This window comes from Phycomyces blakesleeanus (genome assembly GCF_001638985.1).
Source record: "Phycomyces blakesleeanus NRRL 1555(-) unplaced genomic scaffold PHYBLscaffold_8, whole genome shotgun sequence".
Taxonomy (NCBI): Eukaryota; Fungi; Mucoromycota; class Mucoromycetes; order Mucorales; family Phycomycetaceae; genus Phycomyces; species Phycomyces blakesleeanus.
Window position 1 is genome coordinate 424887 of NW_017265141.1, and position 27872 is coordinate 452758.

The 27872-nt window shown below is 36.3% G+C and overlaps 11 protein-coding genes across 11 annotated transcripts; 6 read left to right on the top strand and 5 right to left on the bottom strand.

The window, feature by feature from the left end:
* Positions 1 to 2551: 2551 nt before the first annotated feature.
* On the top strand, positions 2552 to 4066 carry PHYBLDRAFT_61208 (hypothetical protein; the record flags this gene model as incomplete). Its single annotated transcript, XM_018440771.1, has 2 exons — positions 2552 to 3417; positions 3511 to 4066. The coding sequence occupies 2 exons, from the start codon at positions 2552 to 2554 to the stop codon at positions 4064 to 4066; spliced, it is 1422 nt and encodes a 473-aa protein (XP_018292780.1).
* A 2159-nt stretch (positions 4067 to 6225) lies between these two features.
* Positions 6226 to 7901, top strand: PHYBLDRAFT_132891 (hypothetical protein; the record flags this gene model as incomplete). Its single annotated transcript, XM_018429529.1, has 5 exons — positions 6226 to 6343; positions 6566 to 6924; positions 7091 to 7285; positions 7386 to 7457; positions 7560 to 7901. 5 exons carry the CDS (start codon positions 6226 to 6228, stop codon positions 7728 to 7730), a joined length of 915 nt encoding a protein of 304 aa, XP_018292781.1. The 3' UTR covers positions 7731 to 7901.
* A 48-nt stretch (positions 7902 to 7949) lies between these two features.
* On the bottom strand, positions 7950 to 10445 carry PHYBLDRAFT_180941 (Zn(2)-C6 fungal-specific transcription factor). Its single transcript, XM_018438387.1, has 2 exons — positions 10353 to 10445; positions 7950 to 10275 (listed from the first exon to the last, which is right to left on the bottom strand). Exons 1-2 carry the CDS (start codon positions 10393 to 10395, stop codon positions 8105 to 8107), a joined length of 2214 nt encoding a protein of 737 aa, XP_018292782.1. The 5' UTR covers positions 10396 to 10445; the 3' UTR covers positions 7950 to 8104.
* Positions 10446 to 11375: 930 nt separating this feature from the next.
* On the top strand, positions 11376 to 13086 carry PHYBLDRAFT_144110 (hypothetical protein; the record flags this gene model as incomplete). The annotated part of the gene is made up of 4 exons (XM_018431141.1): positions 11376 to 11478; positions 11589 to 12053; positions 12158 to 12221; positions 12297 to 13086. 4 exons carry the CDS (start codon positions 11376 to 11378, stop codon positions 13084 to 13086), a joined length of 1422 nt encoding a protein of 473 aa, XP_018292783.1.
* Positions 13087 to 13629: 543 nt separating this feature from the next.
* PHYBLDRAFT_155124 (hypothetical protein) lies at positions 13630 to 14741 on the bottom strand (the record flags this gene model as incomplete). The annotated part of the gene is made up of 3 exons (XM_018433385.1): positions 13630 to 14067; positions 14181 to 14413; positions 14609 to 14741. 3 exons carry the CDS (start codon positions 14739 to 14741, stop codon positions 13630 to 13632), a joined length of 804 nt encoding a protein of 267 aa, XP_018292784.1.
* A 2102-nt stretch (positions 14742 to 16843) lies between these two features.
* PHYBLDRAFT_61203 (hypothetical protein) lies at positions 16844 to 17751 on the top strand (the record flags this gene model as incomplete). Its single annotated transcript, XM_018440770.1, has 3 exons — positions 16844 to 16949; positions 17077 to 17133; positions 17222 to 17751. The coding sequence occupies 3 exons, from the start codon at positions 16844 to 16846 to the stop codon at positions 17749 to 17751; spliced, it is 693 nt and encodes a 230-aa protein (XP_018292785.1).
* A 705-nt stretch (positions 17752 to 18456) lies between these two features.
* PHYBLDRAFT_158506 (hypothetical protein) lies at positions 18457 to 19868 on the top strand. Its single transcript, XM_018433801.1, has 7 exons — positions 18457 to 18526; positions 18652 to 18720; positions 18852 to 19037; positions 19196 to 19309; positions 19405 to 19469; positions 19566 to 19682; positions 19746 to 19868. Exons 1-7 carry the CDS (start codon positions 18521 to 18523, stop codon positions 19813 to 19815), a joined length of 627 nt encoding a protein of 208 aa, XP_018292786.1. The 5' UTR covers positions 18457 to 18520; the 3' UTR covers positions 19816 to 19868.
* A 218-nt stretch (positions 19869 to 20086) lies between these two features.
* Positions 20087 to 21122, bottom strand: PHYBLDRAFT_100613 (hypothetical protein; the record flags this gene model as incomplete). Its single annotated transcript, XM_018427596.1, has 3 exons — positions 20087 to 20384; positions 20566 to 20798; positions 20865 to 21122. Coding segments are annotated over 3 exons (789 nt in total), but the record flags the coding sequence as incomplete, so codon positions are not given.
* A 700-nt stretch (positions 21123 to 21822) lies between these two features.
* PHYBLDRAFT_76580 (hypothetical protein) lies at positions 21823 to 24699 on the bottom strand. Its single transcript, XM_018443173.1, has 7 exons — positions 23734 to 24699; positions 23541 to 23601; positions 23010 to 23450; positions 22823 to 22926; positions 22570 to 22676; positions 22323 to 22440; positions 21823 to 22232 (listed from the first exon to the last, which is right to left on the bottom strand). Exons 1-7 carry the CDS (start codon positions 24604 to 24606, stop codon positions 21894 to 21896), a joined length of 2043 nt encoding a protein of 680 aa, XP_018292788.1. The 5' UTR covers positions 24607 to 24699; the 3' UTR covers positions 21823 to 21893.
* Positions 24700 to 25182: 483 nt separating this feature from the next.
* On the bottom strand, positions 25183 to 26622 carry PHYBLDRAFT_132896 (hypothetical protein). The gene is made up of 3 exons (XM_018429530.1): positions 26608 to 26622; positions 26295 to 26364; positions 25183 to 26172 (listed from the first exon to the last, which is right to left on the bottom strand). The coding sequence occupies exons 1-3, from the start codon at positions 26608 to 26610 to the stop codon at positions 25361 to 25363; spliced, it is 885 nt and encodes a 294-aa protein (XP_018292789.1). The 5' UTR covers positions 26611 to 26622; the 3' UTR covers positions 25183 to 25360.
* A 179-nt stretch (positions 26623 to 26801) lies between these two features.
* On the top strand, positions 26802 to 27826 carry PHYBLDRAFT_61198 (hypothetical protein; the record flags this gene model as incomplete). Its single annotated transcript, XM_018440769.1, has 3 exons — positions 26802 to 27059; positions 27231 to 27317; positions 27470 to 27826. The coding sequence occupies 3 exons, from the start codon at positions 26802 to 26804 to the stop codon at positions 27824 to 27826; spliced, it is 702 nt and encodes a 233-aa protein (XP_018292790.1).
* Positions 27827 to 27872: the final 46 nt, after the last annotated feature.

The following is a 27872-nucleotide window of genomic DNA, read 5'->3' on the forward strand; positions in this document are numbered from 1 at the left end:
AGAGTTTATTTTGATTGTTTACCCCCAAGAAAACCATTACTGTTATTAAAGACAACAGTTTAGTTAATAAATCATATTTAAATGTTATTTGAATAAAAATGTCTAAATATTTATCGAGAATGTGAGACTTACGAGTGAAAGTACCTTGATAAAGAACACATTGCAAGGTAAAAAATCTGCTTTTTTTTTGGAAAAAATTGACAGATTTCTTCCTGTAGTGCTCCATATATTGAGATTCACCCCTTTTCTACTATAGTATACAATGATTATAATATTATCTGGTGATACTGTTTACTAGGGGGTATCACCAGTTTTTGATGTCTGACAATTTGATTTAGCAATGCTTTTATTATCATGCAATAATAGTTAATAGCGAAAAAAAACCTGCTTAGCTCTCTTAATATTCTTGGGTAAAATATCTTTTTGTAAAATATGCTCAAGTACTTTGAGTATAATAAAGTACCCAAGAGTAGAACCCTCTTCAGTAATTTGGAGTTTAGAGAGCTATACTTATTTAAATTGATTATATTTGTGGTATACACACCAGGCACACGTATACTATATACTTATACAATGAAAGCCAACCATTGGCAGCAGTAATTTGAATTACATGTGATATATGTTACAATATATGTAAACAATAATATTTGACTTTCTTGAATAAATAGCGCTCCCACAGTAGAAAAGGTATCGACTTGTAACGATGTATCCATTACTACGTTTTTCGACTTTGTTTTTTCGTAACTTAAATATTTTAAACATCAGAGTTTATATTTTTAAATTCCCGTTTTGCTGTTGACTTTTTTTTTTGGATGTTGTATATCCGGTTTTCTACTTTAATATAATTTGTATTATAAAAATATGTCATATCCTTTTTGTGCTATAACAATTTGGTCTGAAACGACTCGTTTTCAAGATTTTGTTGGCCCAAATTGATACAAATACCCTTTCTAATAAAGAATTCCATGACCACTAAGATGTATATCAATGAGACTTCTATTGTGGGTAATCAATTTACTAAGATATTAAAAAGTAAAAACTTGGAAATTAAAACTCCTAATTAAATTATTTTTTGTAAAAAAAAACTGATAGCACTTTGTCTAAAACTCGGATTTTTCTTTAAATCCTAGCATTAATTTTAATGTTACTTTCAGATTAAGTTGAAATACAGTAATGCATTTATAAGGGAATGAAGATAATTGAGAGAATTTTTAGTAAGGATATTCATATATTATATATCACTCTTGCTGATTATAATAAAAGATTTCAACAATTTTAGGTACTTAATTTTTTATATAATAATTGTGGGTTAATGCGAAGATTATTGGATGAAATGTGTTTTATTTAATTTTTTTTTTTTAAAAAAAAAAGAACTTTGACATCCAAAAGTATAATTTTAGGTTCAATTATTTGGATATTGTAGATTGATATAATACTTATGTATCTCATTGTATATATAAAATATTTTAGAATATATCACTTACTTTACTTTCAAACACTTAGTCAAAAGTATTATTATTATTATTATATATATACTACCTAAGAAAGGTATGCTTACAAACTAGATTAATAGCTGTCATTGCAATATATATAAAGATTGGAATCAAGGATACTCGCTAGCTTCTTTGTTGTTTTTTTTTTGGACATGGATTTTAAATTGGCAACAATTAAGACAATGTATATAGGAAAGGCTAAGGATCAAAAGCCAGTGCAATTATCCAATGGATGTTGCGATTATGTCAACGAAAACATGTGAGATATTGCTCAACAGGCTCATTGGTAAATTTATTATCAGAATATTTTCGTAAATTTTATATTCTAACTATGGTACACATTACTGCTATTAACGAATATAGAATATGCTCATTATAATATTTCAATAAATCCTATTTACTAGAGAGTACCAAAAGAATCAGTGTCTCTATTTAATGTTAAGATGCATTATATTCTTTTCTCTATCTATTGGGCACATATGCACTACTGATTAGGATAGCTATCGAAAACTTCATTTATCCAGAATTTTTAAAAAGCAAATTTTTTTTGATGATTTCGCATTATACAATAATTTTGATTAACCTGATTATTTCTATCTACATATGTGTATGATTGTTTTAATTGATAAACTTTCATACACATATTATGAAATATACATAAAGAAAGTATTTCTTCTATATGAACTACTCTTAATATTATTGTGCTTTCAATGTTGTCATTGTAGACGTATGTGTTCGTCACTCTTAAGATAAGATTACTAAAAATAATAATTGTGTTCGTTTGAACAATGAATATATAAATAGGCCTTGAATTTACAGATTTTCATTTCATTATTATTATTATTATTAAAAATCAATATTAAATTCGCCATATTCTCTATTCTTTGTCAACAAACAGCGTAAGGATTTTTTCTTTACTGTCGTTTCATATTCCATTTACACAATATTTTGTATTTTAGGGGCTTCTGCTGATAATTATATTTAAGTCAAGAGAATAGTACCATCTCAAACACTTATAACTTGATATTTTATCTCCGCAAAAACCCAACGCTTAGAACATGCTTTCATTCCAACCTCTCAGTCCTGCAAAGATTGCTTCTTGTGCGAATGGGGCTTTTTGGAATAACCTTGTTAAAAATCACGAATCAATAATCATCGAAGCCGACAACCTTGACTTTGAAAAAACAATCTACCGCTCACTCTCAAAGAGCACAACATTACATAGACTGATATTGGAACGCAATGTTGCAAGCACGATTCTGCCAGATACTTGGCAAAAAGTTCATCTCCACACCGTAACTGAGATGGGTCTTTCTCTGGACTCCAACATTGCTAGTATGAACAACCTTAATCTAGAAGTGTCTGCTCTAGTGCAATGTCCGAGGAAAGAATGGATTACTGACATGTCGATTCAAATCGATACACGAGGTTTAACCTGGAGCGAGTGGAGCGACATGAAGGAAGCACCGTGGCCAGGGTTCCAGAATAGCGCTCTTGGAGGCTTAGAGTATAGAATACGATCTGGATCAATAGATTCTTTGCCAAAAAAGCCTTTTTATTTATATATCCGTCCCTTAGCAAGTTCCTTGTCACTTTCTGTCCAGAATCACAATAGTCAGAACCTGGATGTCCTCCCATTGGCTATTGGACCTATTTCTATTACTAACAAGCCAGTTGATTCAAGTGCTTACGAAAGTATTATTCCCTGGGGTCCCGAAGAATTTCAGACAAATCAAAATCACCGTGCATTGGCTTATCCTGGCGATGGGATAACCCGCTACTTTCTGCTCAAGGAGAGATGGGGATGTGGTACGCCTGGAAAACTGTGGGACTCTGCTATTGTCCTTTCCAATATGTTTAGTACTTGGTTTATCAACAATCCTCAGGGCCTTGCGGGTAGACGTATCATAGACTTGAGCGCAGGGTGAGTCTACTTAGGATTATATATATATATGTATATTGGTTTTCTTTGTTTCGGTGTTTTTCTTTCTGTTACTAAACTAGGTATTTCTTCTAGCACTGGATTCCTTGGTTTATTTATTTCTCATTTGTACCAAAGTCAAGGCATGAATGCCCCGACAATCACACTCACAGATATACCCGAAGCAACATCGATCATCCGAGAGAATGAACAACTTAACCATATGCACGCTATAAAGCAGGTCAGAATTAAACCTTTATTGTGGGGATCAGCTACGAATGCCCGATCCGCCAAAGACAACAATATAGTGGATATTGTTCTTGCATCTGATGTTCTGTACAATGAAAGTGATTTCCCTCTTCTGATAAAGACATTGTGTGATATCAGCACACCTAAAAAAACCATCGTTTATTTGGGATACAAGCGCCGAGGATTCACCCAAAAAGAAGAAGACATGTTCTTTTCAATGTGCAGTAAGCACTTTCGTGTGAGCGAGTATGGGACCCCTGTGCCAGAAGATCTACAGGCCGAATGGGAAAAGACCACAGAAACCGGAATTTCGAGTAGATCCCATAACATTGATAGCTTGCTAGCTTATGCTGAAATCCTTGAAAACACTGGTGTTCACGTCTACCGTTTAATGCGTAAATAAGTATAGATATTTACATGTATAGACTATTGCTAATTTCTAGAGGCTTTAGAATCAGAATCAAAATCAAAATCAAAACAGATACACATATTAGACCTTTATTCCTTTATTTATTTTTACAAATATTCCCCCCCCCCCCCCCCCTACCCTCGTCGCCTCAAATAAAAATATTTATATTGATGCTTATATTTATATTGACTATATAATGAATTTACGGGAACTAACAGTAACAGAAATTACTAGCCATTCCACATATCTTCTTACTTCTTTGACTCCGCAGTTGTAAACCATATTTTGGTGGAACTAAACGATTTTTATTTTTCTTTTTTAATTACTCGTTATTAATTTTTTATGGAATTTTCTGTGAGTTTATTGGTCGATATTTCCAAGATGCGACACATTCAAAAGGCTTGTGCTGATCGAAATTATTGAAATTCACAAATGGAATATCTGTGGAATATAGACATAACCTTCTAGAAGTAGTTAAGTAATAATTTATTCATCAACTCATCTGTGTTAAAAAAAATTAGCCCTGATAATTTATTGAACTTCAAGCTTAGGTATGATTTGTTTCTGCCTCAGTCCTCTCACAAGCTCTTTTCCAATCTATCTTTATGTCAAGCAGATTTATAGCTGGACTTTAGCTTGCTTATCTCCCCTTTGATTTATCCATGTACCAAATATGTTGATCTGTTTCTAGATTAAGAACATATGTATAAGGAACTTTGTTATCTTGTTCGTTATAACTTTAATTCCCTTGGGGTCTTTATAAATATGTCTCTTTCTCTCTTTTTTCTATACACAGCTATTTATTAATTTCAAGTGGTTTATACCTTACTTCCTTCTTGTGCCCTTTCTTCTTCTCTACAGTAATATGATCAATGTCCATGCAAATTTCGGAAACATGGTTGACATCTTCCCTGTCCGGACTCTTTGTTTCTTATAGCTGTCAGCATTATCAACATTCACGGTTATGATTTCATTAATATTCTTTCCCCACTCCTTGACATGCCCATATTGGATCTTAAAATGAAATATCTTCATCACGAATTTGCGATTTATTACCGGAAAGAAACCATAACAATCACGGACTACCTGTCAACGTTTGTCACAAGCCTTCTGACATGTCTGAAACCACATCCATATTTTTCCGGCAGTATATTGAGTTACTTCTATATTACTTTATAATTATCGTTCGCCTAGTTTATGCTATCTTCTTCAGATTATACTTCTTGAGCGGTTGTCGACTATCTCTCTCTCTTTCCAATCCTCTCGTGGCCCTAGTCCGAATGGATGGCCGTTCTCCCATAATGACTCTCACAGGATTCATACGTCGGTTTTTTTCTTGTTCTTCTTTCTGACCCTTATTTCTCTTCTAATTACACTTATTCTAATACCAACTGAAAAAAAAAAGAGAGAGAAATAGTCAATGCCTCATAACCTGCACAACCTTTGGCAAAAAAAAACAGCTGATAAAGAGCTATCACTACTGCGTCCATTTCCAGCCATTTTCTTTCCTTCTCTGTTCCACTTTCTCAGCACCAGTGACAGTACTATTCGGGTATGCCTATTCTCTTGGACTTGAAAATCTAGTGTGTGAGCCTTACTTTTTTTTCATAGTTGAGATAATACTTCACTATTATCAGGCTCGTATTACTTCTTAACTTCGTTCATCTCTCGTCAATAATTTCACATGCCATTCAAATTATAATCATATTAGTAGCAGAGCAATTCATTTTGTGCACACAATGGAGCATTTGATTTGATTAACACACTAAATTACATCAAAGCTTGTGTGTCTAATTAAGAACGTTATTTTTTTTTTTAAAAAAAAGACTTGCAACCCAACATCACCAATGACCAGTTAAACTCTTCTCTTCATTTTTTGTATGATTTTTTTAAAGAGCCGCGCATAACATGAGTCGGCCGCACTATTAAAATCCTAAAAAGAAAGAGAAACGAAAGAGAAAACTCAAGCGGGCAATTCACTTGCTACAATTATACATTTACATATATATATATATACATCCACACAAATATATATATATATATACTACCTTTACTGTATCATTCCAAGAATGTCCTTCTCAATGAATTCCTCTCCTCATGTTTCATTTGCCAAAAACTCTGATGCAAATGCCACAAATGAAATCCAGGCTCTCATGCGTTCATTTCTAAAAGAGCACACTGCTTACGATGTTTTACCTGTCAGCTACCGTCTTATTGTATTTGATACTCGTATGCCAGTCCAAAAAGCACTTTTTGCTCTTGTCCAGAATGGTACCCAAACACTACTTCTTCTTTCTTTTCACTCTTTCTCTTTTGCTTCTTGGAAACTCAACTATATCTTAAACTTGTATCTTTATCTTTTCTTCCTCGGCTTATATATATATATATATATATATTCTGTGCTAGTACACATACATGCACACTTGAAATTCTTTTATTATTCCTCTGAAAATGATGTTAATAATAACAATAACAATAATTATCATTATAAAGGTATTGTCTCGGCTCCGTTGTGGGAAAGCAAAACCCAGAGATTCGCGGGTATGCTGGCTGTTTCAGATTTCATAAACCTAATCCAGTACTACTACAATCACAATTCGGTCGAAGAGGCACTGAAAGATATCGAACAATTCGAAATTGCCCATTTAAGGGACGTTGAAAAGCAAGTTAACGCACCTACATCCCAGCTGGTATCTATGGATCCAATGTTGACTTTGTATGACGCTTGTCGGCTTTTGGCTGAGAGTCGAGTGCACCGGGTACCTTTGTTAGACCGAGAACCAAATACGAATACTGAAATGATTGTGAGCGTGTTGACACAGTATCGAATTCTCAAATTTATTGCCATGAATGTAAGTAATATATATATATATAAATTGTGCGAACACCAAAAGAAGAAGAGGAGAAATGTGAGGTTGGTGGAGGGTAAGAAATGAATATTAATTAAATGTATGTTTATTATTATTATTATTATTATTATTATTATTCCTTTCTTTGCTTAATATGTAAATTCAAAAGTTTAAAGATGCACAAGCATTGAGACAACCCTTGTCAGAATTGAAAGTCGGTACCTACGAAGATATAGCCACAGCATCATTGTCAACACCTGTTATCCAAGTTATCAATATGTTTGTGGATAAGAATGTGAGCGCAGTACCGATTGTTGATGAGAACAATGTAGTTTTGAATGTATATGAGACAGTCGATGTAATGGTAAGCTATATATATATATATATGTGCGTGTGTGTGTGTGTGTGGACAATAAAATCAACCTCTTTCATTTTTCTTCTCATATGTTTATACTTTTTTATAGAGTATAGCACGGACGGGAAGATATAACGAGCTTGATATTCCTGTTGGGGAGGCCATGGAAGCCAGACCAAAGGTAATAAATATATAAATGAATATATAAATGGGATATATTTCTGGATCTCGTAGTATAAAAGATGGCTGACAAAAGTATTTATTTTGTCCTTTAAAAAAAAAGGATTATCCAGGAGTTCACACTTGTACTCTCAACAACACACTTGATTCCATATTCAGGATTATTCGCAAACAGCGTGTATATAGACTAATTGTGGTTGACCATGAAAATAAGCTGGTTGGGATTGTCAGCCTATCTAATATTCTTGGCTACCTGGTTGGTTATAGACACTAAAGAAAGCAAGAAAGCCAGAAAATATCTGGCTTGTTTGATATCTTATTTACTTTTTTCATCCTCTTTTCTTGACCCATTCAAATGGTGCATGCCATTTCATAAAAGCATTCTGATACACACATACACATACATACATATATATTCATCGAAAATATACAAAACATTAGACATAAATAAGTATGACAATTTTATATATGTATGCTTATTAAGAAGAAGAAAAAGAAAGAAAGAAGGATGTTTAATGGGGCAAGTTGAAGAATTAGCAAGATAATGAGTATGTACAAAGCACAAAGAAGTAGTAAAAGGAAAGAAGAGGGGAAAGAAAACTAAGAGTTTTGTTACTATTGCTGTTGCTACTGCTGTTGATGTTACTGTTAATGTAGATTATGATGAGGTGCATCGCGAGCACCTGGGTATCCAAAACTAGCATAATGCAATTCAAGTGTTTTGTTGACTTCGCCAAAGTAAGGAGAAGGCTGTCGAACAATGCCAGGTGTATCTATCTCAGGAAATTGATCTTGTTCATCGTATTCAGCTAAGCTACTTATACTAGAACTTGTACTCAAGCCATCTAGTGATGAACTTCTTGCTACCGACCCAGTAGAGTGGCAGAACTCCATCGAAGCACTATCGAGATTATCTGATTGCCCAACATGGTTTCTACTGTTCTGGTTATTAAACGAAGTCAAAGGAATCCTTCCTGTAGAGGAAGGCACGTCTTGGATGGGTATATTAACTCGGGTATTCTTTCGGACGATCTGCATTCGACTCCCGAGAATACGGAGAGTCGTCTGTAAATTCAACTGGGCCCTTGTGCGTATGCTACGGTTGGCTGCATCCTTCAGAAGCCCCATAGCATCTCCTGCAACCAGCAACCAGTGCAGCTCTACCATACATGGTAAACGACAATAGAGTACCTGAAATATCTTTGCTACTGCGTCGCAGCAGATTGATACTATTACGAGCGCACGGCGAGAATCCATGTTGCCAAGACTTGCCCCTTTGAGATCATCACTAGATGGTGCCTTCATAAGCTTGGCTTGAAATGTCATCCAATACATGTAATAAAGCTGATTCAAATATAGAATGTAGTTGTCTGGGCATTGCTGGATTCGGTCCAGCTGCAAGTATTCCATCGGTTGTTCTGATAAATGAAAATGAGGCGGAAGTGAATACCAAAATGAGAAGAGCGTGCTCTCGAGTCGTTGGACGGCGTGAAATGAAACACTGTCTAGGTAACCAGCAAATAATTTATAGCCCACGGCATCAAGTTGAGTTGATATATGGCAATCTCCCATTCGGGCAGTGTGGTGGTATACATTCACAGCATTGACTACTTCTGGATCATTTTCTTCGCACGGCAGAAGAGTGGGGTACCCGATTGTGGTATGGATGGCTAGACAAGATATGTCGTTGATACCGTCGTAGAGCATCAGCATATTCTGCTCAAGAAAACGGACTGTGTAAAACAGACGACGCCAAGTTTCTGCTCTGGCAGACAAGTTGTTATCTGGATGGCCAATAAGTGGGAAATACCGAGGTTTGAGGTCAGCCGCCATGCGCCACGCCATTCCAATACAAGTTCGGGCTTCTTGGTTCCTCAGCATTATGAGAGCACATTGACCGATGAGCATTAGAGTGGCAGCTGTCTCGATTTCTGGCTCGCTATCAAACAAGACTTCCTCTAGTGCTTCTCTTCCTTCTTTGCGGAATGATTCTGCTAGCTCTTGCCGTGGGTAGGCGAATCCTTCGAGATGCACGTGTCTGCACTGTGAATATCCAGCAAACCCAGCCATCGCTGAGGCCAGCATTCCATGTGGATTGCGGGCAAGGTATGGTCTGTAGTATGCCTTTACAAAGACAGGGTTGATCATGCCTGCACACGAGAAGTAGGCATCGATTAGATGGAGTTTTGCGGCGGAGCGTATCCAGTCCGAGTGGACGATTGGAACCATTGGACGGTAAGCAGGTTCGGGCGTTTTTTGACGGAACATTACACGGAATAGTTGCTCTATTTGGAGCATCTTGTGGGTGACACGGATTTTATGCTCTGCAGGGAATTTTGGACCATTTGGGAGGGACGGAATAGAGAAGTATCGGAGAGATTCGGTGAATAAGGTGGCCACGTCTGCCATGGTCTTGATCGATGTCTCAAAGACGATTCCGTTCTTGCCTCGATGCAGAGAAACCTGCCAGTCCACAGGTGCTGTGGATGGAACTCGGGGTTGAAGATGAGGGCAATCAGAGGGGTCAAGGCAGTAGCAAGCTCCTTGGACCTCCTCACACGTGCCTTTTTCCTTTTCGGCTTCCAGTTGAATGATGACCTTGAGAGCCCTCAGTTGTTGCTCCATGCCCAATACTTGTCTTTGGATGTGTTGGGTATTTTCAATAACCTTGTTTCTCTTAGCTGACGAAACAGCCAGTTTTGGTATGACTGGCTTTTCGGTGTGTTTGTAAACACATTCTAAATCCATCTTGATACATCGTTCACATGGCATTCCCGGAAGGGCATTACATTTTCTTCGCTGACCTCGACATTGTTCACCTAATGGGCGTCTTTTGATGAGTTTTTTTTTTTTTTTTCCTTTTTGGTGGGGGATTCCAGGGACTTCACTGACTTACAAGGTTTGTTTCTTTTCTGCTTTGTTTCGTCGTTCAGGTTCATATCTCCATACTCCGGGTTGGGAATAAAAGTGATTGAAAGGTACAAAAGGGTAATTAAAAAAAAAAGGACAAAAATGGGATCCACAAAAAAAATAACCAAGTCGAAATTTGAAAACAAAGTTGTGGTGTGTGACCTTGAAGGGGATCCCTCAATCGATGACATTGATTAGCTAGATCTCCCCACTGTACATACACACACATACACACACTGCACATACACTTTCTCTTTATACAGTATATCAAGCCTTATTATATATATATATATTATTTAAATTTAAATTTTCTATAAAAATTTAATTACGCACCGATACATACGAAACAATATTATTGTATACAGTGTATCTTAATTATTATATTTAATAGCACAACACATACTACATACAAGATACAAAAGCTCAAAGCCTAAAGTCTAAAAGTCGGTCTATGAATATAATGACAAGAACAACGACAATGACAATGACAGTTACAGTTACAATTACAGTAACAATCTTAATGTATACGAATGTGTGTCCATGTGTGTGTGTAAACGTTTCACGTGTGATTTGAATCTCTTGGAATTTGCGTTGTTCCTAGTGTTTTTTTTTTTTTTTTTTGCAAAAATAAAATTGCTTTCCTTTTTGGGAAAGAGATCGATTTGAATATAAGAGAAAGAAAAAGAAAAAAAGCACGGACCCTCTAAAGTAAAACAAAATAAGATATATATAAAAAACCTCTTTAATCAATACAAAATAATAAATAATAAATAATAAAAGTCTAAACACTTATTTGAGTATGAAGGCTCTACAAACGTCACGCTACAATGACGTAAGTACAAGAATCCTAAACTAGATATATATCTTTTTCTTTATACGTATATATACGTATATATATATATTTCTTTATTAAAAGCCTTATCCCCCTCTTTTTTTTCACCCTTGTTTCCCCTATACATAGACATCCATACATTTACGTATTATTCTATACAATTGTTCTCAATCTGCAATGAAACAACTATCAGACCTCAGCCTAGAATTGACTTTAAACATAATTTATTACCTTGACCATCGATCTCTTGTAAGACTATCGGCCACATGCAAGAAGTTGTGTAAGAAACAAAACCCCCTCTCCATTTTGATAGTTTAATTAATTAACTATTATATATATATATATATTCTTAATAGCCAACTAACTGTATACATCTTGTTCCTTCTTTAGCAACTTTGATCAAGAATATTGTTGGAGTACATGGCCAAATAAGGATTGTGGATGAGACTCCTTTAGATGCACCTGTGTCTGCAGTGCTAAATTATCGTGCAGGTTCAGTCATAGGAGGAATACTATATATGCCTCTAGGACACAAGGACTCTCTTTGCCACACCTTTAATATCAAGACCGGTCAATGGAGCTACCACACTATGCATCTTCTGGGCAACATACCAGTAGAATCCCTGATCAGCAAGACCGCCAAAGTTGGTCACTCTATCTACATGTTTGGTGGAAGAGAGACAAGTTCTCTGACATTGTCTAATGGTTTATTGGTAATGGATACTCATACTTTTAATGTGAGGTCCATCGACAATTCCACTGGAGAGTTACCTAGAGCACGCCACGAACACTCTATCGATGTAATCCAGGACAGATACCTTGTTATTTTTGGCGGCCTCTGTTACAACTCTGTTGGTAAGAATATAAATTTATTGGTATATATATATATGTATATATAAAGGACGCGATCGACACTATTGAAATTATTCTCATGCTTTTTGATTTTCGAATTTCTATAGGAGAGAATGATATATTTTGTTATGATACTCAAATGAATCATTGGATGTCCCCATCAATTACTGGGTAAAGTTGTCAATATTGATATTTAAATGATTTCACAAAAAATAGTCTAATAATGAAAAACGTTGAAATTTGTAGGCACATCCCCCACATGAGATTTGGACACGCGACTGCTGTTCTTGGACACGATCTATACATACACGGAGGGGCCCAGCTGGGAGAAGACGGTTACATTGTCTATGATGATCTCTTCCGTCTTGACTGTGATACCTGGAAGTGGTACAAATACGAACATCCAGAGAGGGAAAAGCAACTGAGGTCGTCTAGACTATCACTGCCCCTAGAACAATTACGCAATCCTATCGCTAGACACGCTCCTAATACTCCAGAGATCCTGCTTACTTCTGGAGAAGATCCCCGAGATCGTTTCCAGGCAGCCATGATAGTCTGGCACCACAAACTGATCGTGTTTGGTGGTCACACGGTACGTTTAGACGACGACGATGAGGAAGTGCTGATGCACTACCCACTTGACAAGCTTTGTGTTTTCAATACTCGCTTGAACACTTGGACTCCGGTAGATCTCCAGTCCATCTCGGATGAGCCAATTTGGATATCAGAAATGAGTATTGGAACGAGGTCATCACGAGATGGACTGGATGTGTGGGTAGTTGGAGGTCGATTGGTTGGTTCGCATTCTCAACCACCTGTTACTCGACCAACGATTCATCTAGATGACACTGAATACGATGAAGATCAGGAACATCTGACCTCGATATCTCCAAATAGTGAACTTCGCACACCAAATCAAACCGAGCAGTCAAATAGGGTGGCTGGTTTATTTGAGACTGAACCTGATCTGGCTAGTGGGGGGAAAGAGGAGCAAAACAGCGAACCTTGTGTGTTGTTGCTGCATCTGGCAGACTAACACGCAAAAGAAAATTGTATATATAAATATAAATATATAGGAAGAATTGAGAAAAATAAATAATATTACACTACAAAAAATAGATATAGATATAGATATAGATATAGATATATTTATAAGATAAAAGAGAAATAATAGGGAACTTTAAACACTTGAAGATATGCGTTGTTTGTTTTTGTTTTGTTTTGCTTTGTTTGTTTTTTTTTGGATGTTGCTTGTTTGCTTGTTTGTTTGTTTGAGGTGGGTGGGATGTTTAGAGAGAATATTTAACTTGACGCAAGATACACAAGGAGGAAAGATGGAGGAAAAGAAGAGGAAACAAAAGACGAAAGATTGAGAGTTTGAGTGTGGGGTATGTAAGGAATTTGATCGGAAGTAAAATGTGAATTTGTGAATGTAAGGTAAATGTAAGGTGAATAGGTAGATTGGAGAATTGGCGAATAGATAGACAAGTGAATAGGTAGGCGGGTAGACTAGTAGACGAGTAGGTAGAATAAAGTAAAGTAAGGTAAGGTAAGGTAAGATTGGGTGTGAATTTGATGATTAATAGTACTTGTCGCCGTAGGTATTGGATTGTTTCTGTTTATATTGATCGTAACTATCGTAGCGATTGTCATTGATGGTATCTGGTTTGCGATTCTCTCGTTTTGGCTCATCATAGTAATGATTGTTTGGACCGGTTAGTGTGTCTGGAGACTGGAGATCGTCTAAACGGATCCCAGACTTTCTTCGGCGTCTGCGCTCTTCATCATCGGGGTCCATTGCTTGGGTGCACAGGAGAGTGATGGCATTGGAGAGGGCAAGGATCTCAATTGCCAGAGCGGCAAACACTACGAGGTAGACCTGTTTAAACGAAGTATGCACATAGCTAGTCAGGGCATCAAAACAGGGAGGAGGGGCTGAAGCAATGCCGTGCTGTGGATTGCAGACATCTGTGATTGCAGGGTTGTCCATCACATTATTGAATCCACAACAAGAAAACTGATTTTTTTAACAAAGAAAAATAGGAAATGTTTGGTTTAATTGATTTCTGTTAAAAGGTATGTATGTATGTATATGTCTAGACATATATATATATATATAAGGGTGTGTACCTGATCCTGAATATGGGTTCTGTAGTGAACGTTAGAAGAGCTCCAGAGAGTGGAGAGGTATTGCATAGTGTTGGAAGCCTTTTGATATACTTTGACTCCGATCACGACTTGATAGACAAGAGCGATCAGGACAATAGCCATGTAGACCAGAATAAGCGACTTCTTCTTCACATAGGCACCGAGGATACCGAACAAGGCGGCGACAATAATGACTGCACCAAGAATAGCCATGACTACCACAACAAACAAAGGCAATAAATATGGTGTTTTACTCGTGCTATCCAAATCAAGTAGAGAATAGCTTTTTTTATTTTTATTTTACACACACACACATGTATATATATAGATTTTTTTTAGTAGCAAAGTTTTGAATCTACAGCTCAATATTTGTGTATATAATACAATTGACTGAAAAATGAAATACTTACGTGTAAAAATGATATGTGGAAACAATGTTGCTCCCTTGAAGCTATCTCTGTAGCCTAGTAATCCAAAGGCCATAAATGCGATACCCAGGCAGGCAAATAAGAGGTTGGTGGTGATCATGTACCATTTGCTCATCCTATATAACATCTCATCTTCATCAGTTGCAGGTTTGGCACAAGAAAATAAAAGAAATAAGAGAGAGAGAGGCAACAAATGTTTTAAGAATATGAAATGAAGTAAAGTGAAACGAAATGAACCTTGAGCAGCATGAGTCCATAATAAAGTGAGGAAAAGCAGGCCTGCCTTTGAAGAATTAAATACAGAGAGAGGGAGAGAGAGAGAAAGGAAGAAAGGAAGGGAAAGGAAAGAGAGAAAAGGAAAGGGAATAGGTGCAGGAATAAGAAGGAGTAAAGAGGAGAAAGAGCCTGAATAGACTGTGAAGATATTATTGTTATTTTTTTTTATTTTTTTATTATTATTATTTTGCTTGTTGTGCAACCACTGTTAAAAAAATGGGTGAGACACAAAAAAGCATGTCCCGTTGACTAGAAGCCAAGATACAGATACATACATACACATATACATTTTTATGCGTATAATTTCTATACTGTAGAAGCACAAGACTTCAGATCTTTATTACAATATTTCTAGAACTACCACTGTCATTAATGATAAGAAGAAGGATAATTTCGATCGTAATTATAAATATAATAAATTCATTATATTTATGTTGAAATCTTTAAAACTAGACAAACTTGTAATAAATAACAAATAATAATAATGAAGAATAATATGAAAATACCAAGGAGAATATTGTAGGTACATACATTTCAGTGTATATGTAATGTAATGTATATATATAATGTATGTATATATGTGTGTATAGTATATGTATATAAAGGGTTAATAAAGAAGAAGAATAAGAAGAAGAAGAAGAATAAGGAGCAAAGCTGTATACAAATATTTTCTCTCTTTCTCTCTCTTTTGACCTTTTTTTTTCATTTGTGTAAAAAAGACAATTTTTCCTAAAGTCAAAAGAAGAAGCCATTATGTAGCATTCAAAAAGTGCTACAAAAGTCTGTATCATAGTGCCTTATTCTATTGCTATTACTATATTTACCATTCTTGTGATTGTTAGGGTTACTACTATTTTTTTTTCCTATTGAATCTCCATTTTCAATTGTTATTGGTATTGGTATTGGTGTTAATGTATCTATCGCCTTTGTACAGGCTACTGGTAGACAGATATGCTAACAAATAGGCAAGGTAATCATTATAGTCATAAAGAAGTTGAAGAAAGAAAAACAGCAAATACTACTACTACTACTTTTATTATTATCGTTATTATCTTCATATGGTAGAACTTGGCATTCAGTCATGAACATGTGTGATTCTCGCTCCCTTACACAATGAAAATGCATTGTACTGTGGCAAAACCAAACCTAAACTCAAAACCAGAAACAGAAACAGAAACAGATCAAAAAGGGGGATATATATTCGGTCAATTTTAGTCATTCACTAGAGTCAACCAGCTTCATCTGTAGTCATTCTACTGTAAGTAGCTTAGAGCTTCTCCAACAGTCAGCTAACTTTCATATTTCATAAAACCCAGACACCTTCAAGCTGGCAAAGAAAGAATCTACTTAACCCAACAGTTCAAATTATCTTTTTTTGTAAGGGTTTTCAGTTAAAACTTTTAAATCCTTATCAAATTTAGCAGAGAGATAAAATTTAAGACCGTAAATTGTTCGTAAAATAAAATAAATTGAGCTGTTGGGGTATCACTTTTAACTAAAATGTTAAATTTGACATAAAAGTTGAGATAAAAGTGACTGTTGGAGACGCTCTAAGCAAAATGGCAAGTGACCTTATTTCTAAAAATATGAAATTGATTTTGATTGGCCTGTGGCATCATTTTTAATTGACCAATGATGTTGATTTCGATTGGCTGTGACATTACTTGTTGGATTCACCATAAATTAGATATTAATTAGGCAAATATATAATATAATTATACACACAAAAAAAAGTGCTCTGTTTTTTTTTTTTTTTTTTTTGGAGGTTGTTATTGTTGCTGCTGCTGCTACTGTTAATGTTGATGTTACTGTTTTGGTTGAAGCATTTTTTTTGATATACTCTTTCTCTTAAATACACCGCGTTTGCGGCGTTTACTTTTTATATAATTTACTTCTTTATTGATTTTAATTATTTGTTTTATCTGCCTGTTTATATTTGTAATGGACACAGCCAATCAAGACTATCTAATTCCAATAACCAGGCTTTCTAAAGACACCCAGCCAATGCCACACAAACACAATTGCTTACCATCCGCGACATTTCAAAGTAATCTTTCGACTAGTACAAAACAAAGAAACAAGAAGAAAATAAAATCAGACAGCCTATATATACATACTTCTCCACGTGTTGAATTCCTTTATCTTAATATTTCTTTTTCATACAAAATCTATAGACAGCATCGGTGATCCCACTCCCGAGAAAGACACCACCGATGTGTGGAACTTACAAGGTCAATACATATATAAATATACTCTTTAAACTACCACCAATTTATCTATATGTTTATTTACTCTATCAAATATTTTCAATCCAATTAGCCACCCCAAACTCACCATCCTTAGCTTCTGCAGTCTCAGAAGCAGACTATGGATGGCTTATGGATATTGACGATACTACATCCCTCAGTAGTTGCGATAGCAACCTTTCTAATGCTGAAACAGCCTCGACATCTACCCCATCCCTAATTGCATCACCATCACCACAGCCTTTTAATCATCCCTATAACCTCCGTATTCGCGGAAATGACTCCAACAGGCACACTCCCGAGGAAAACTATCCAAATGATATCGGATCTGGTTATATACACAACAACAACAACAAAAAGAGACGTCGCCAATTATCTGTATCATCCAATTCCACATCAACTTACTCCAAACGTCGCCGTGGTTATAGTCGCCATGGTCGTAGCTGTGTCTCAAAACCGATTGTAATAGGAACTCCTCGACCTGTCAGTGCTGGGTCAATCCGGATAACATCCGAACCACCAAGACCATTGTCTCGTTTGGTGGTAAGCTGTTCTCTTGTCGACAGTGATCTCAGTGAGTTTTCGGTATTACCGCATTCTTAATAACCGCCTTCCAAAACAACAACTTTTTACCACCACCACCACCACCACCTACTCATTCACTCAATCACACTTAAGTACTCACACCCATATATATATATACACACACGCGTAATCTAAAGTAATCAACCACCATACACAATCCACAAACCCCACTAATAGAAACCAAATCATTCAACAACAACAACAACAACAACAAAAGAAAGAAAGAAAGAAAGAAAGAAAGAAAGAAAGAAAAGAAAAAAAAAGAAACAATACAAAAACCTTACAATCCTTACTGATCCTTTCCCTGTAATGTAAATCTTCCGTCTTCTTGTTTATCTACTTTTTGCTCTTCTTCATTTTTATTTCTCTCTGTCTATTCTATTCTCTATCTCCCCCCTATATCTGTATTTCATAACAAGCAAAGTGTTTATTATGTTATAGCTTGTATTTACTATAAGAAATCAATAACAACAAAAATATATATTACTTGGTGATTACTATCAATTTACTTTTTTTTTCTCTCAAACCATCTTGGCCATAGTAGCCTATTTACATTTCTGGCTCTTATTATATTTATATATATATATCTACACGTTCTTTGCCCTAATCAAAAGTGAAGAGTGCTGTGACTGGTGTAATCCAATGATGGTCTTTTTTATATATTTAAACCCAGGTCATCTTTTTAAGGAAAGCAAGACAAAGATGTATTAGAGCAAGCTCTGGGTGATAAAGAGGAAGAGCTGTTTCTTTTTTATTTATTTTTTATTAAAAAAAATTACTAAGAACCATGACAGTAAGAAAAATATAAAATAAAACAAAAAATATATATAAAAACATAGATAGATGGATATATTGTCTTGGAGGGATGTAATTCTCTCTTTTCTCGGTACATCATCTCATTCAACCAATGAATTTTAGTTGATTTCTTTCAATGCCAGTCTTGTCTGGGCATTATGCCTCTTCTCTCTCGTCTCTGTTCAAGCAAAGGTATACAAAAATATATGAACAAGAAGAAGATATAAAAGAAATAATAAGAAAAAGTGAAAATAAAACTGGTCGTGCATACCTTTTTACTAATATTATTTATTTATTGAAATATTACCAATACTATTATTTAGCTGTCCATCTATCACATTCAGGATGGTGATTACATTAAGCGTGGTGAGATTACAGACCTTTCTACCACACCTGTATACACACCTACAAAACATGAGATTCTCGTAAAGCCCGAAGCTAAAGCGCTCTACAAGCTCAAGATCAAGGATGACAGCACTGGTCGTTTGATGATGTCTTCTATTCCCTACGTAAGAATCAGCAATGTTATAATATAAAATAGCATAAAGTAGTGTAGACGTAACTATATATATATATATATATGTGTGTGTATGTGTATTCTGAAAATGTTATATTATTATTATAACGATAACTAAAATACACTCCCAATCATATTAATTTTTAATAGCGTCAATTGGTGGCTAATGACTGGCAAGATACTTTCAAGATTCATTTAGACGATAAGGGCGAGGTTTATCACGTTGATTATTATGCTGGAGAGAATGCTTGCACAGAGACAAAGGTAATATTATTATTTTTTCAGTTTATCTCATAGTTCTTTATATATATAGAGGAAATGAATATTGTCAGCGTACTAAATATATTTATATATACTAGACTCCTTTGGTTGGTGAAGCGTTCAAGACAACTATTCAATTGATAAAGCCTGTTCCAGGTCCCGTGTAAGTTCAACAGTTATGTGTAGATTAGTACAATAAATAAAGCATAGTTGTCCAATGGAATAATACTAAAAATACAACAACAACCATATCAAATAGGCCTCGGTTGATTCAACTGAATACAAACAAACCCGCCTCTCAGCCTAGTTCTGGAGTTAACAAGGAAGGAACTGTCGTTGAGATCCAAGAGGAGCAATCCTTTTTCCGTAAATATTGGTAAATATTAATAATCAAGATTACTTTATTTGTGTTTGTAAGATTACTAACAATGCCTTGTAGGTATATTATTGCTCTTGGTGGCATCCTCTTCTTGTCAGCAACCAACCCTCCACCTGAAGAAGCAAAATAAGCTTTATTTTACTTTATTTTTTACTTTAATATAATATAATTTTATGTTTTATTATGTTGTTATTCTTCAATAGAAAGAAGTAGAAGTAGAAGTAGAAGAAGAGATGAAAGATAAATATTCAAGGGGAAATTTATCTTGACGGCTTTCAGGTGTGTATACAAGCAATATAACATCTTGAAATTAAAGTCATGATAATAATAATAAGGAAGAAGAGAGAGAAGTAGAAAGAGGGTGTGGGGAAATGGGGATAACAATGTTATATAATAGAAGATATCCATGGATGTTGTTGGAGTTTTTCAAGAGAGATTCTTTGATCTGGAAGTTTGTGAAGCATAGAGATCATCAGATCAGCCAGCAATGGAGACATGGTATCCAGAGGAACATACAAAGAATAAATATATTCGTCAGCCGATTTAAAGGGTAATCCACCTGTCAAAATAATGTGAAGCAAGACTCCCAAAGACCATATTTCTGCAGGTTCAGGATTATATCTACATCCCATCAAGATTTCTGGAGAAGCAAATGTTATAGTTCCATGAAACTGTTTGAGAAGAGTATGTCGAGGAATTCTACAAGCCGATCCAAAGTCTGCCAGTTTGACCTACGCATAGATATTTATATATGTATTGTATTGTATTGTATTGTATTGTTTTTCGCTTGTGAGTCAAACACTTTCCTATTTGTTTTATGTAATTCACATCTATTGTTGTTACTGTTCTTTTTCCTTTCTTTCTAATACTCTAAGCGTACACTTGAATACATACATTAAAGTGGTTATCAATAAGAATATTCTCATCTTTTATATCACAATGATATATTCCCTGTCGTGCAAGATAGGATACTGCGTTTACAATCTGGCTAAATATATGCTGTGCTATAGGCTCTGGAAAGCGCTTATATCGTGCGATACACTCAAACAGGTCATATTTTCTCCTAGGAATGATCGACAAGTATCGAAGATTTGGGTTTGATGCTATTTGGAGCTCTATTTGGGTTTGGATTTGGATTGTCGTTGGGGTTGACCAAGATATGCCATGGAAGTCTACTACCAGATAGTAGAACATGCGGTCTTGAAAGTGCTCACGATATCCAATAATGTTTGGATGGCTGAGAGGACGAAGTAAGAAAATCTCCAGAGGGATTAGACCACCTTCGACAGGATCCTTGACTAGACTGTTTGGTGCGAGATCAGCCTTGATGATCAATTTGACAGCTACACATAGACCACTCTGGCGATGTATAGCAGACATCACGTAGCCGTGCCCGCCTCTGCCTAGTCCTCCTATGACACGGTAGTGCTGAAGGAAAAAAGGGTCCAAGAAAGTCAATCCGAACGGAAGTGACGATCTAGAACTGACGTCTGGGGCAGAATACGATCTACGTCTTGTCTAATTTTTTTTTGTTTGACAATAGCAAAGAAGGTTTGTTGAGATATCAACTAAAGTTTTTCGTTGCTGGTGTTCCCTGTTTGTGTACAGTAATAGTAATAAAGCAAAAACAAAAACAGCAGACAGATAATGCTGCTGTATGACAACTTACTTGCGACAGATTTGGTTTCATTGTAACGTTTCTTTAGAAGCAAAAGTAAAAGAGTATTAGTAAAAGAAAAGAAGAAAAAGGAAAAGAAGAGAGGCAAATGGATATCTTACTTTCCTTCCTTTCATTTTAAAAGCAAAATTCGCGACAACAAAAAACATATTAAAGAAATGATTATAGTGAGAGCGAATGAGTGAGTAAATATGTGGTGAATGACATGGTTATATGGTTATGGATCCAATCCAGGCTGGCGTTCACATTTTGGTAATGTTTTTTAATTATAGGGGGTTTCAAATTTGGATTTTTAAGGATTCAAGGTTTAAATATTTCCATCGGCGAACTTAAAATTCACGTCACCTGCCTAAAAAGGATTTACAGCTGTTGAAGTATCTGAAATACTTCTTGATATTATATTTTATTGGTTAATTAATGAAGCGCAGATAGAAAGTATAAACCTTAAATTCTTCAAGATTTTTAAACTTGAAACATCCTACTATTATTTTTATTATTATTATTCTGTTTGAATACAGCTCCAACTTCGTCTAATCATGTCTCGGTGGCATAACAAAACCTCCTACACGATCTGCTTCACCGTATGGCTGAGGAGCATCATGATCTACTAGGCCAGTTACGCGTGATGCAGCTGAAGCAAGAGTATTGTAAAGCTCGTGAGGCAAAGACAAGAGGTGGCGAGTATCGAATCTGTGCAGATTTTCGGCATTCGCACCAAACACCAGTCTAGGAACATCAATAAGATAACCCATCGTTCCCTTTTTTCCAACAATCTTTTCGGCCTGAATCCAAAAGTTCATCTTTCCTGTATCTTCGTCATAGTATCCTGCAGTGTAATTACGCATACCCATCAACTTTTTGTTGTTTCTCTATTTTTTTAAAAAAATAAATAAACCCAAAAGATCAGTCAAAATTCTCTGTTATCTTTATATTTTCATATATTATATCAAATGACTTACAGAGTTTCCGTTTGGAGAGAATTTAAAGAGATTGTACATCTTTTCTTCAACATTAGGATTGAATGTTTCGTATGAAGAGTTTTGGTTGAGGACAGTCAATAATGCTTGCGGAGGGGGGCTACATTGGAACAAGGTTGAGACAAGACATAAATGAATTAACGAATGAATAAACGAAAACAGATGAGTACAAGATAATATTATATTATTTCATTGGGGGAGGAGAAAGACCCGATCAATTATATCTTACATGTTCACAATAGCACTAGAAATAATTTGGACCATAAAGTAAGGATCGGCTTCTTCTTTTTCCTTCATATCTTTGGAGTACAAGCGACCAGCACCGCAGCAGTGAACCTTATTAAAGAAATGAATATATAGATATATAGATAGATAGATAAACAGTTAATTAATTAATGTGATGATAGAAATAATGATATATACATATAACAATTTTATCGCATAATCCAATATATATATATATATATATATATTCAACTTACATCACCACCTAGGAAAGAGACTCGGATTGAATATTCCTTGGCATACTGTTGGAACTTTTCAATAAATGTCCTTCGCTCTACTTCGTGGTTAGCTGCTGTCCAATCTAAATAGTTCATAGAAAAACAATCAAATATTAGCCATTTTTGTTTTGTTTTCACATCTTATATATATAACTACAAAACTTACGGTCGTTCATATCATCCAAGAGTTCGGGATCACCGTTCCAGCGGTTCAATTGGCCACTAATGATATCTCCAAGGGCACCTGTTTTTCCTGCAATTGTGGCCAGGTTGAATCCAGCAGCGCCATCCATGGCTTTTTCGAATAGAGTAAGGCGGGGGTAGACCAGTGGCACACCTGTCAGTACCAAAAGATGTTTGATTGTCTTGGGCATTGTCTTGCGGAGTGTGTTAAACACAGCGTCGTAGGACTGTTGAGTGCAGACAGCATATTTGGTACGTTCACCGCGAGCATCGAGTGAAATTAAACCAATACCGGCACCAAGTGTGGTGACAATATGGTTACAGGTTGGAAGACTACCGCGAATCATACCATGTCTGGGAGCAAGTTCAATTGTAGTGTGGTGTTGGAATAAATAGTAGAAACGGCTTGCATTGGCAAATAGAACTTTGGATTAACAATATATATATATATATATAAACAATTGTGAGCGTGCGAACGTGCAACAAGTACTATACTAAAAACAGAATACTTTACCTGTGAAGCAGTCTGCGCGCTGCATGTCTGCCGGGTATGAGCCGTAACCATCAATAATATCCTTTTTATATGTACATATATATATGTGTGTGGGTAAGCATATTTTTTTTTAAAAAAAAATTGTAAAGATGATTAGATACTTGATTCGACTTGATTATTGCTTGGTATTGATATCATTGTAATTGCAACTCACGTGGTCATCCCACATATTGACAGAGGGAATGGAAGCAAATGCATTTGCTACAACTGGATTGCCTTCAAAGCCAAAGTTCTTGACATAGTTCCAGAAATAAAAGTGTTCGAACCCTTCTCTCATACTATCTGGCAAAGTCATTCCTACACGCTTTACTGGGTCCTTTTCCTCGACCCAGGGCTTCATGAACTCTTCGTGGATAAGTCTATCCTGATAGAGCTGATCTCCACCACCCAGTAGTACGTGGAAAGGCATGACTTCGTGACGGTCAAGGACATCTTGCCAGAGTGGTGCCTCCTTTTCTCCAAAACTATCCTTGATTTCTTGTGCGATGTCCGAGAATCCGTTACATGAGTGGAACATAAATCGCATTGATTCGTCGTAGGCGGGTAAATGGAAATTATAGGACTGAGTTTCGGGCAAACAGCTCAAAGTGTAGGTTGCAACTTGACCTTCATCCGTCAAAGGCACATTGATCGCAAAGCGCCAGAAATAGTATTTATTTCTAAACACATCGAGTAATTCGCCCTGGACTTGGATGGTCTGGACTGTCTTTGAATCCTTTTCTTGGACCTTGAGTTCCAACTTGGGCGGACGCTGGTCATTCGAGACAACCAGACTAGAACCGTGCCAGGTACGTCTTCTGTAGTCAATTTCAATATACCGCAGTAACGGGCCACACACGACCTCGCTTGGCTCATGTACTATGGGTTCCAGTTGTGGTGCACCTTGATGCTGATGGTAATTGTGTAAGGAAGGCAATCGGAAATGGTGACCACCAAGGTTCATCCGAGAAAATGCATCGGCAGGTGGTTGTTGGCCGTATCCATTGTTAGGTGCGCCATAAGAACCTTCGTTATGTGTGGGGTACATTCCAACCAGCAAAGAAAAAAAAAGGGAAAAAAAGGAAGAAGGAAGAAGGAAGAAGGAAGAAGAACAAGGACAAGGACAAGGACAAGGACAAGGACAAAGATGAGGTAAATCAAGTGAAGTTAAAAATGGCTGGGCAGTTTTAACTTTTTTTTTTTTTTACTTTAGTATTATTATTATTTTTACCTTATATTCAGACGAGATTTTTTATATTGAAAATAATTACTGTTTAAATAGGCGCACAAAGTTGTAAACCGAGAATTTGCACAACCAATTTTATGATTCAATTCTTATTTTTATTTTATTTTTCTTTCTATAGTTTTCTTATATTTTGTGTAGTGTAAAATTTACAGAATAAATAAATAGAATAGAGTCGAATCGAATACAAAAGTCTGCATTCTTAATGATGTGTATAAATTACACGTCAGCCCCCTTTTGTACACAAAGCAAGATAATCGAGAATATTACTCTAGTACCTGATTAAATCACGCTCTATACATTACACACACGTAATGTTAGTGTATCTAGAAGCAAATAAGAAATGAAGAGCCACTACTACTTTGCACACCACACCACATTAGATAATAAATTATTAGCGCACACACACACAAACACACAAAGAGACAGATAAAGAGAACGAAAACGATAAAAGAATAAAGGTCTTTTTAACAGCAAAAGAGAGAAATTAAAAGGTTGATTGTACAAAAAAAGAAAGGGCAAGCATTTATTTTCTTCAAGTTTTGTGGGGGTGAAAAAGTTACTCCTGAGCACGCTTCTTCTCGAAGGCGTCCTTCTTGGCCTGGACCTTGGAATCGCGCTGCTTCTTGTTGAGACGCTGGGGGATAGGGTAGGGCTTGGCGGGGATGTTCTTCTTGGTGAGCTTGTAGACGGGGTCAGCACGGATAGCCTCGTGAGCCTCGGTGTACATATCCTCAACCTTGTCAGAGGTGATACCCTGCTTCAAGAAGGTAGAGAACTGCTTCTTGTAACGCTCCTCATCTTCCTCCTCGAGGTACTCCATGTACTCAGCAACGTGGACACCATAGATGTAGTTGCGCAACAACTCGTCGTCGTTGGTCTTGGACTCGATATCGAAACCGGGGAAACGGTTGCCGGAGTGGGGAACGAAGATACCACCATCGGAAGCACCCTTCATGGCACCGAAGACACGGGCACCAGTGGAGGTACGGGCAAGACCAACATCGAGGAAGGCCTTGAAGGGACGGGGACCATCCTCGATGGCCTCAACCATGGAGACGGTACCATCGGACTCGGTGACACCCTCGTACTTATCGGCCAAGCCGAGCTTGGTCAAGGTACGGCGGGCGAGGAGGAGACCAGTGGCGTAGGCAGCAGCCCAGTTGGTCAAACCACCCTTGATACCATAGCGGGGAAGCTCGTGAGAGTAAGCGGCAGCGAGAACAAAGTCACCCTGGAGCTTAGCGTAGACGATCTGGCAGATGATGTCCTTGTTGGTGAAACGGACAACAAGTCTGTACTTGGGAGAGTTGTACTTGTTCTTGGCCTGAACAACGAGTCTCTTGCGAGCATAGTAGTCAGTCTTACCCTCTGTAAACACAAACACAAGCACATAAAGATAATAATAAAAACAAAAAGTAAAAATTGAAGTAATTTATTTATTTTTAATGTTAGTCAATGGAATTCAACGTCATTAAGCAATTGAACATTACCTCTTCTTCTGCGGTACTTGACCTGGAAGCGCTTGAAGTAGGCCTTGTTCTTTTGCTGCTTAATGAAAGGCTGTACATTTGCATAGACAGAAAATAAAAAGAAATAAAATAAAAAAAAAATTAATCACTATTTCCGATATTACTACTATTATTATTATTATGATCAATAAATTTGATTATGTATCCATAATGTATTCATTCTCTATCCACACTCTATCCAATCCATTTATTCATCCATCCACGAAAACAGTAATAATAATAATCGATTCTTCTGATAGATTCTGCTGTTATTCGTCATTGTCGAGGTCCCTACCATTTTCTACGTGGCTATGAAAAGGAGGATTCCAACAGTTGCCAAATCTCAATCACAAAATATCGTTGGGCTTCGCGTCCCGGCCGATCCGTCTAGAAAGCAGTCACTGCTCTTCTTGCCCTTTAATCTTTTTTTTCTTTTTTTTTTATTTCTCAGTCTCTCTATCTCTCACTCTGTGCGTCTTTCTGCCTCTTATGCCCTCTGATAATACGCGACTCCCACGGCATCTGTTTCGTAAAAACGCCAAACTTAACAAACGTAAACAGAGAAGAATTGCAGAAGCAACAGAGAGAAATCAGAATACAGCATGCGTAGAAGAAACTCCCGAAGAACATTCACTTTATTTACAACAACAACGACAATGGGAAGAAAGAGAACGACGGGAGAATCGTATTCAAATGGCACGGCAAAAAGCACAGGAATTAGAACAAAAAGCCAAAGCAAATGCGGAAGTAAGGCAACAATTAATATAAAATTAAAATAGTAATAAAGCAGTATTAGTAATAGTAGCTTAAATACTTTTTATAACAATACATAGTACTTTTATATATATATATACACGCATTATTGTTGTTACTGTTACTGTAAAAATCCAACTATTATTAAGTAAACATTTGTCACAGCAAAAATGGAAAGATGCTCTTTTACGGATACCGCTTTTACCACCTGCCTTTCCTTCTACCACAGTCCCATCGACAGCAGAAAGCAAGGTACCAAAAGAAACCAGAGTTAAAGAGCAAAAGGCTTTCTTTTTATTCTCTTTATATATAATGAATTGCATAAAATTGTAACATCAAACGCCAAACGAAAAAGCATATACAAAAAAAAGGAACGTTGCATAAATCTCAATATGTGTCTGCAGTTGAATATGGGTCATGTACCACAGTTTATCTCAAGCAAAGACGAAAATCCACCTAAGCGAAGACGTTACAAAGATATCCAGCGAGAACGAAATGCTGCTGCTGCTGCTGCTAATAAGAATAATAATACCACCGCTACAAATACTACTAGTACTAGTACTATTACTGCTACTGCTTCTGCTACTGCTACTGCGACTACGACTACGACTTTGACGATTCCAACAGAAACAACGAATTCAACAATGATAACAATTGAAGAATCAAAAGAAGCTGCGCCTGTGGCTCTTCCTAGAACATTAATTATTGACGATGATGATGATTCGCTTGAATTTCAAGGCAACACAAGGCACTGGCCATAATGGACTTCAACTGAGTCTGTCCGAATATCCTTTTCTCTCCTCCTTA

Excerpts from the sequence above, each read along its gene's own strand:
- PHYBLDRAFT_180941 (XM_018438387.1), bottom strand. The coding sequence starts at position 10,395 with ATGAACCTGAACGACGAAACAAAGCAGAAAAGAAACAAACCTT. Across the intron at positions 10,276-10,352 it reads GCAGAAAAGAAACAAACCTT|GTGAACAATGTCGAGGTCAG; the intron begins GTAAGTCAGTGA and ends GACGCCCATTAG.
- PHYBLDRAFT_158506 (XM_018433801.1), top strand. Across the intron at positions 18,721-18,851 it reads TCGTCTCTGTTCAAGCAAAG|CTGTCCATCTATCACATTCA; the intron begins GTATACAAAAAT and ends ACTATTATTTAG. Across the intron at positions 19,683-19,745 it reads TCCTTTTTCCGTAAATATTG|GTATATTATTGCTCTTGGTG; the intron begins GTAAATATTAAT and ends AATGCCTTGTAG.
- PHYBLDRAFT_132896 (XM_018429530.1), bottom strand. Across the intron at positions 26,173-26,294 it reads CAAGTACCGCAGAAGAAGAG|AGGGTAAGACTGACTACTAT; the intron begins GTAATGTTCAAT and ends TTGTGTTTACAG.
- PHYBLDRAFT_76580 (XM_018443173.1), bottom strand. The coding sequence starts at position 24,606 with ATGTACCCCACACATAACGAAGGTTCTTATGGCGCACCTAACAATGGA. Across the intron at positions 22,677-22,822 it reads TCTCTTTCCTAGGTGGTGAT|GTTCACTGCTGCGGTGCTGG; the intron begins GTAAGTTGAATA and ends TTCTTTAATAAG. Across the intron at positions 22,441-22,569 it reads TCTAGTGCTATTGTGAACAT|CCCCCCTCCGCAAGCATTAT; the intron begins GTAAGATATAAT and ends GTTCCAATGTAG.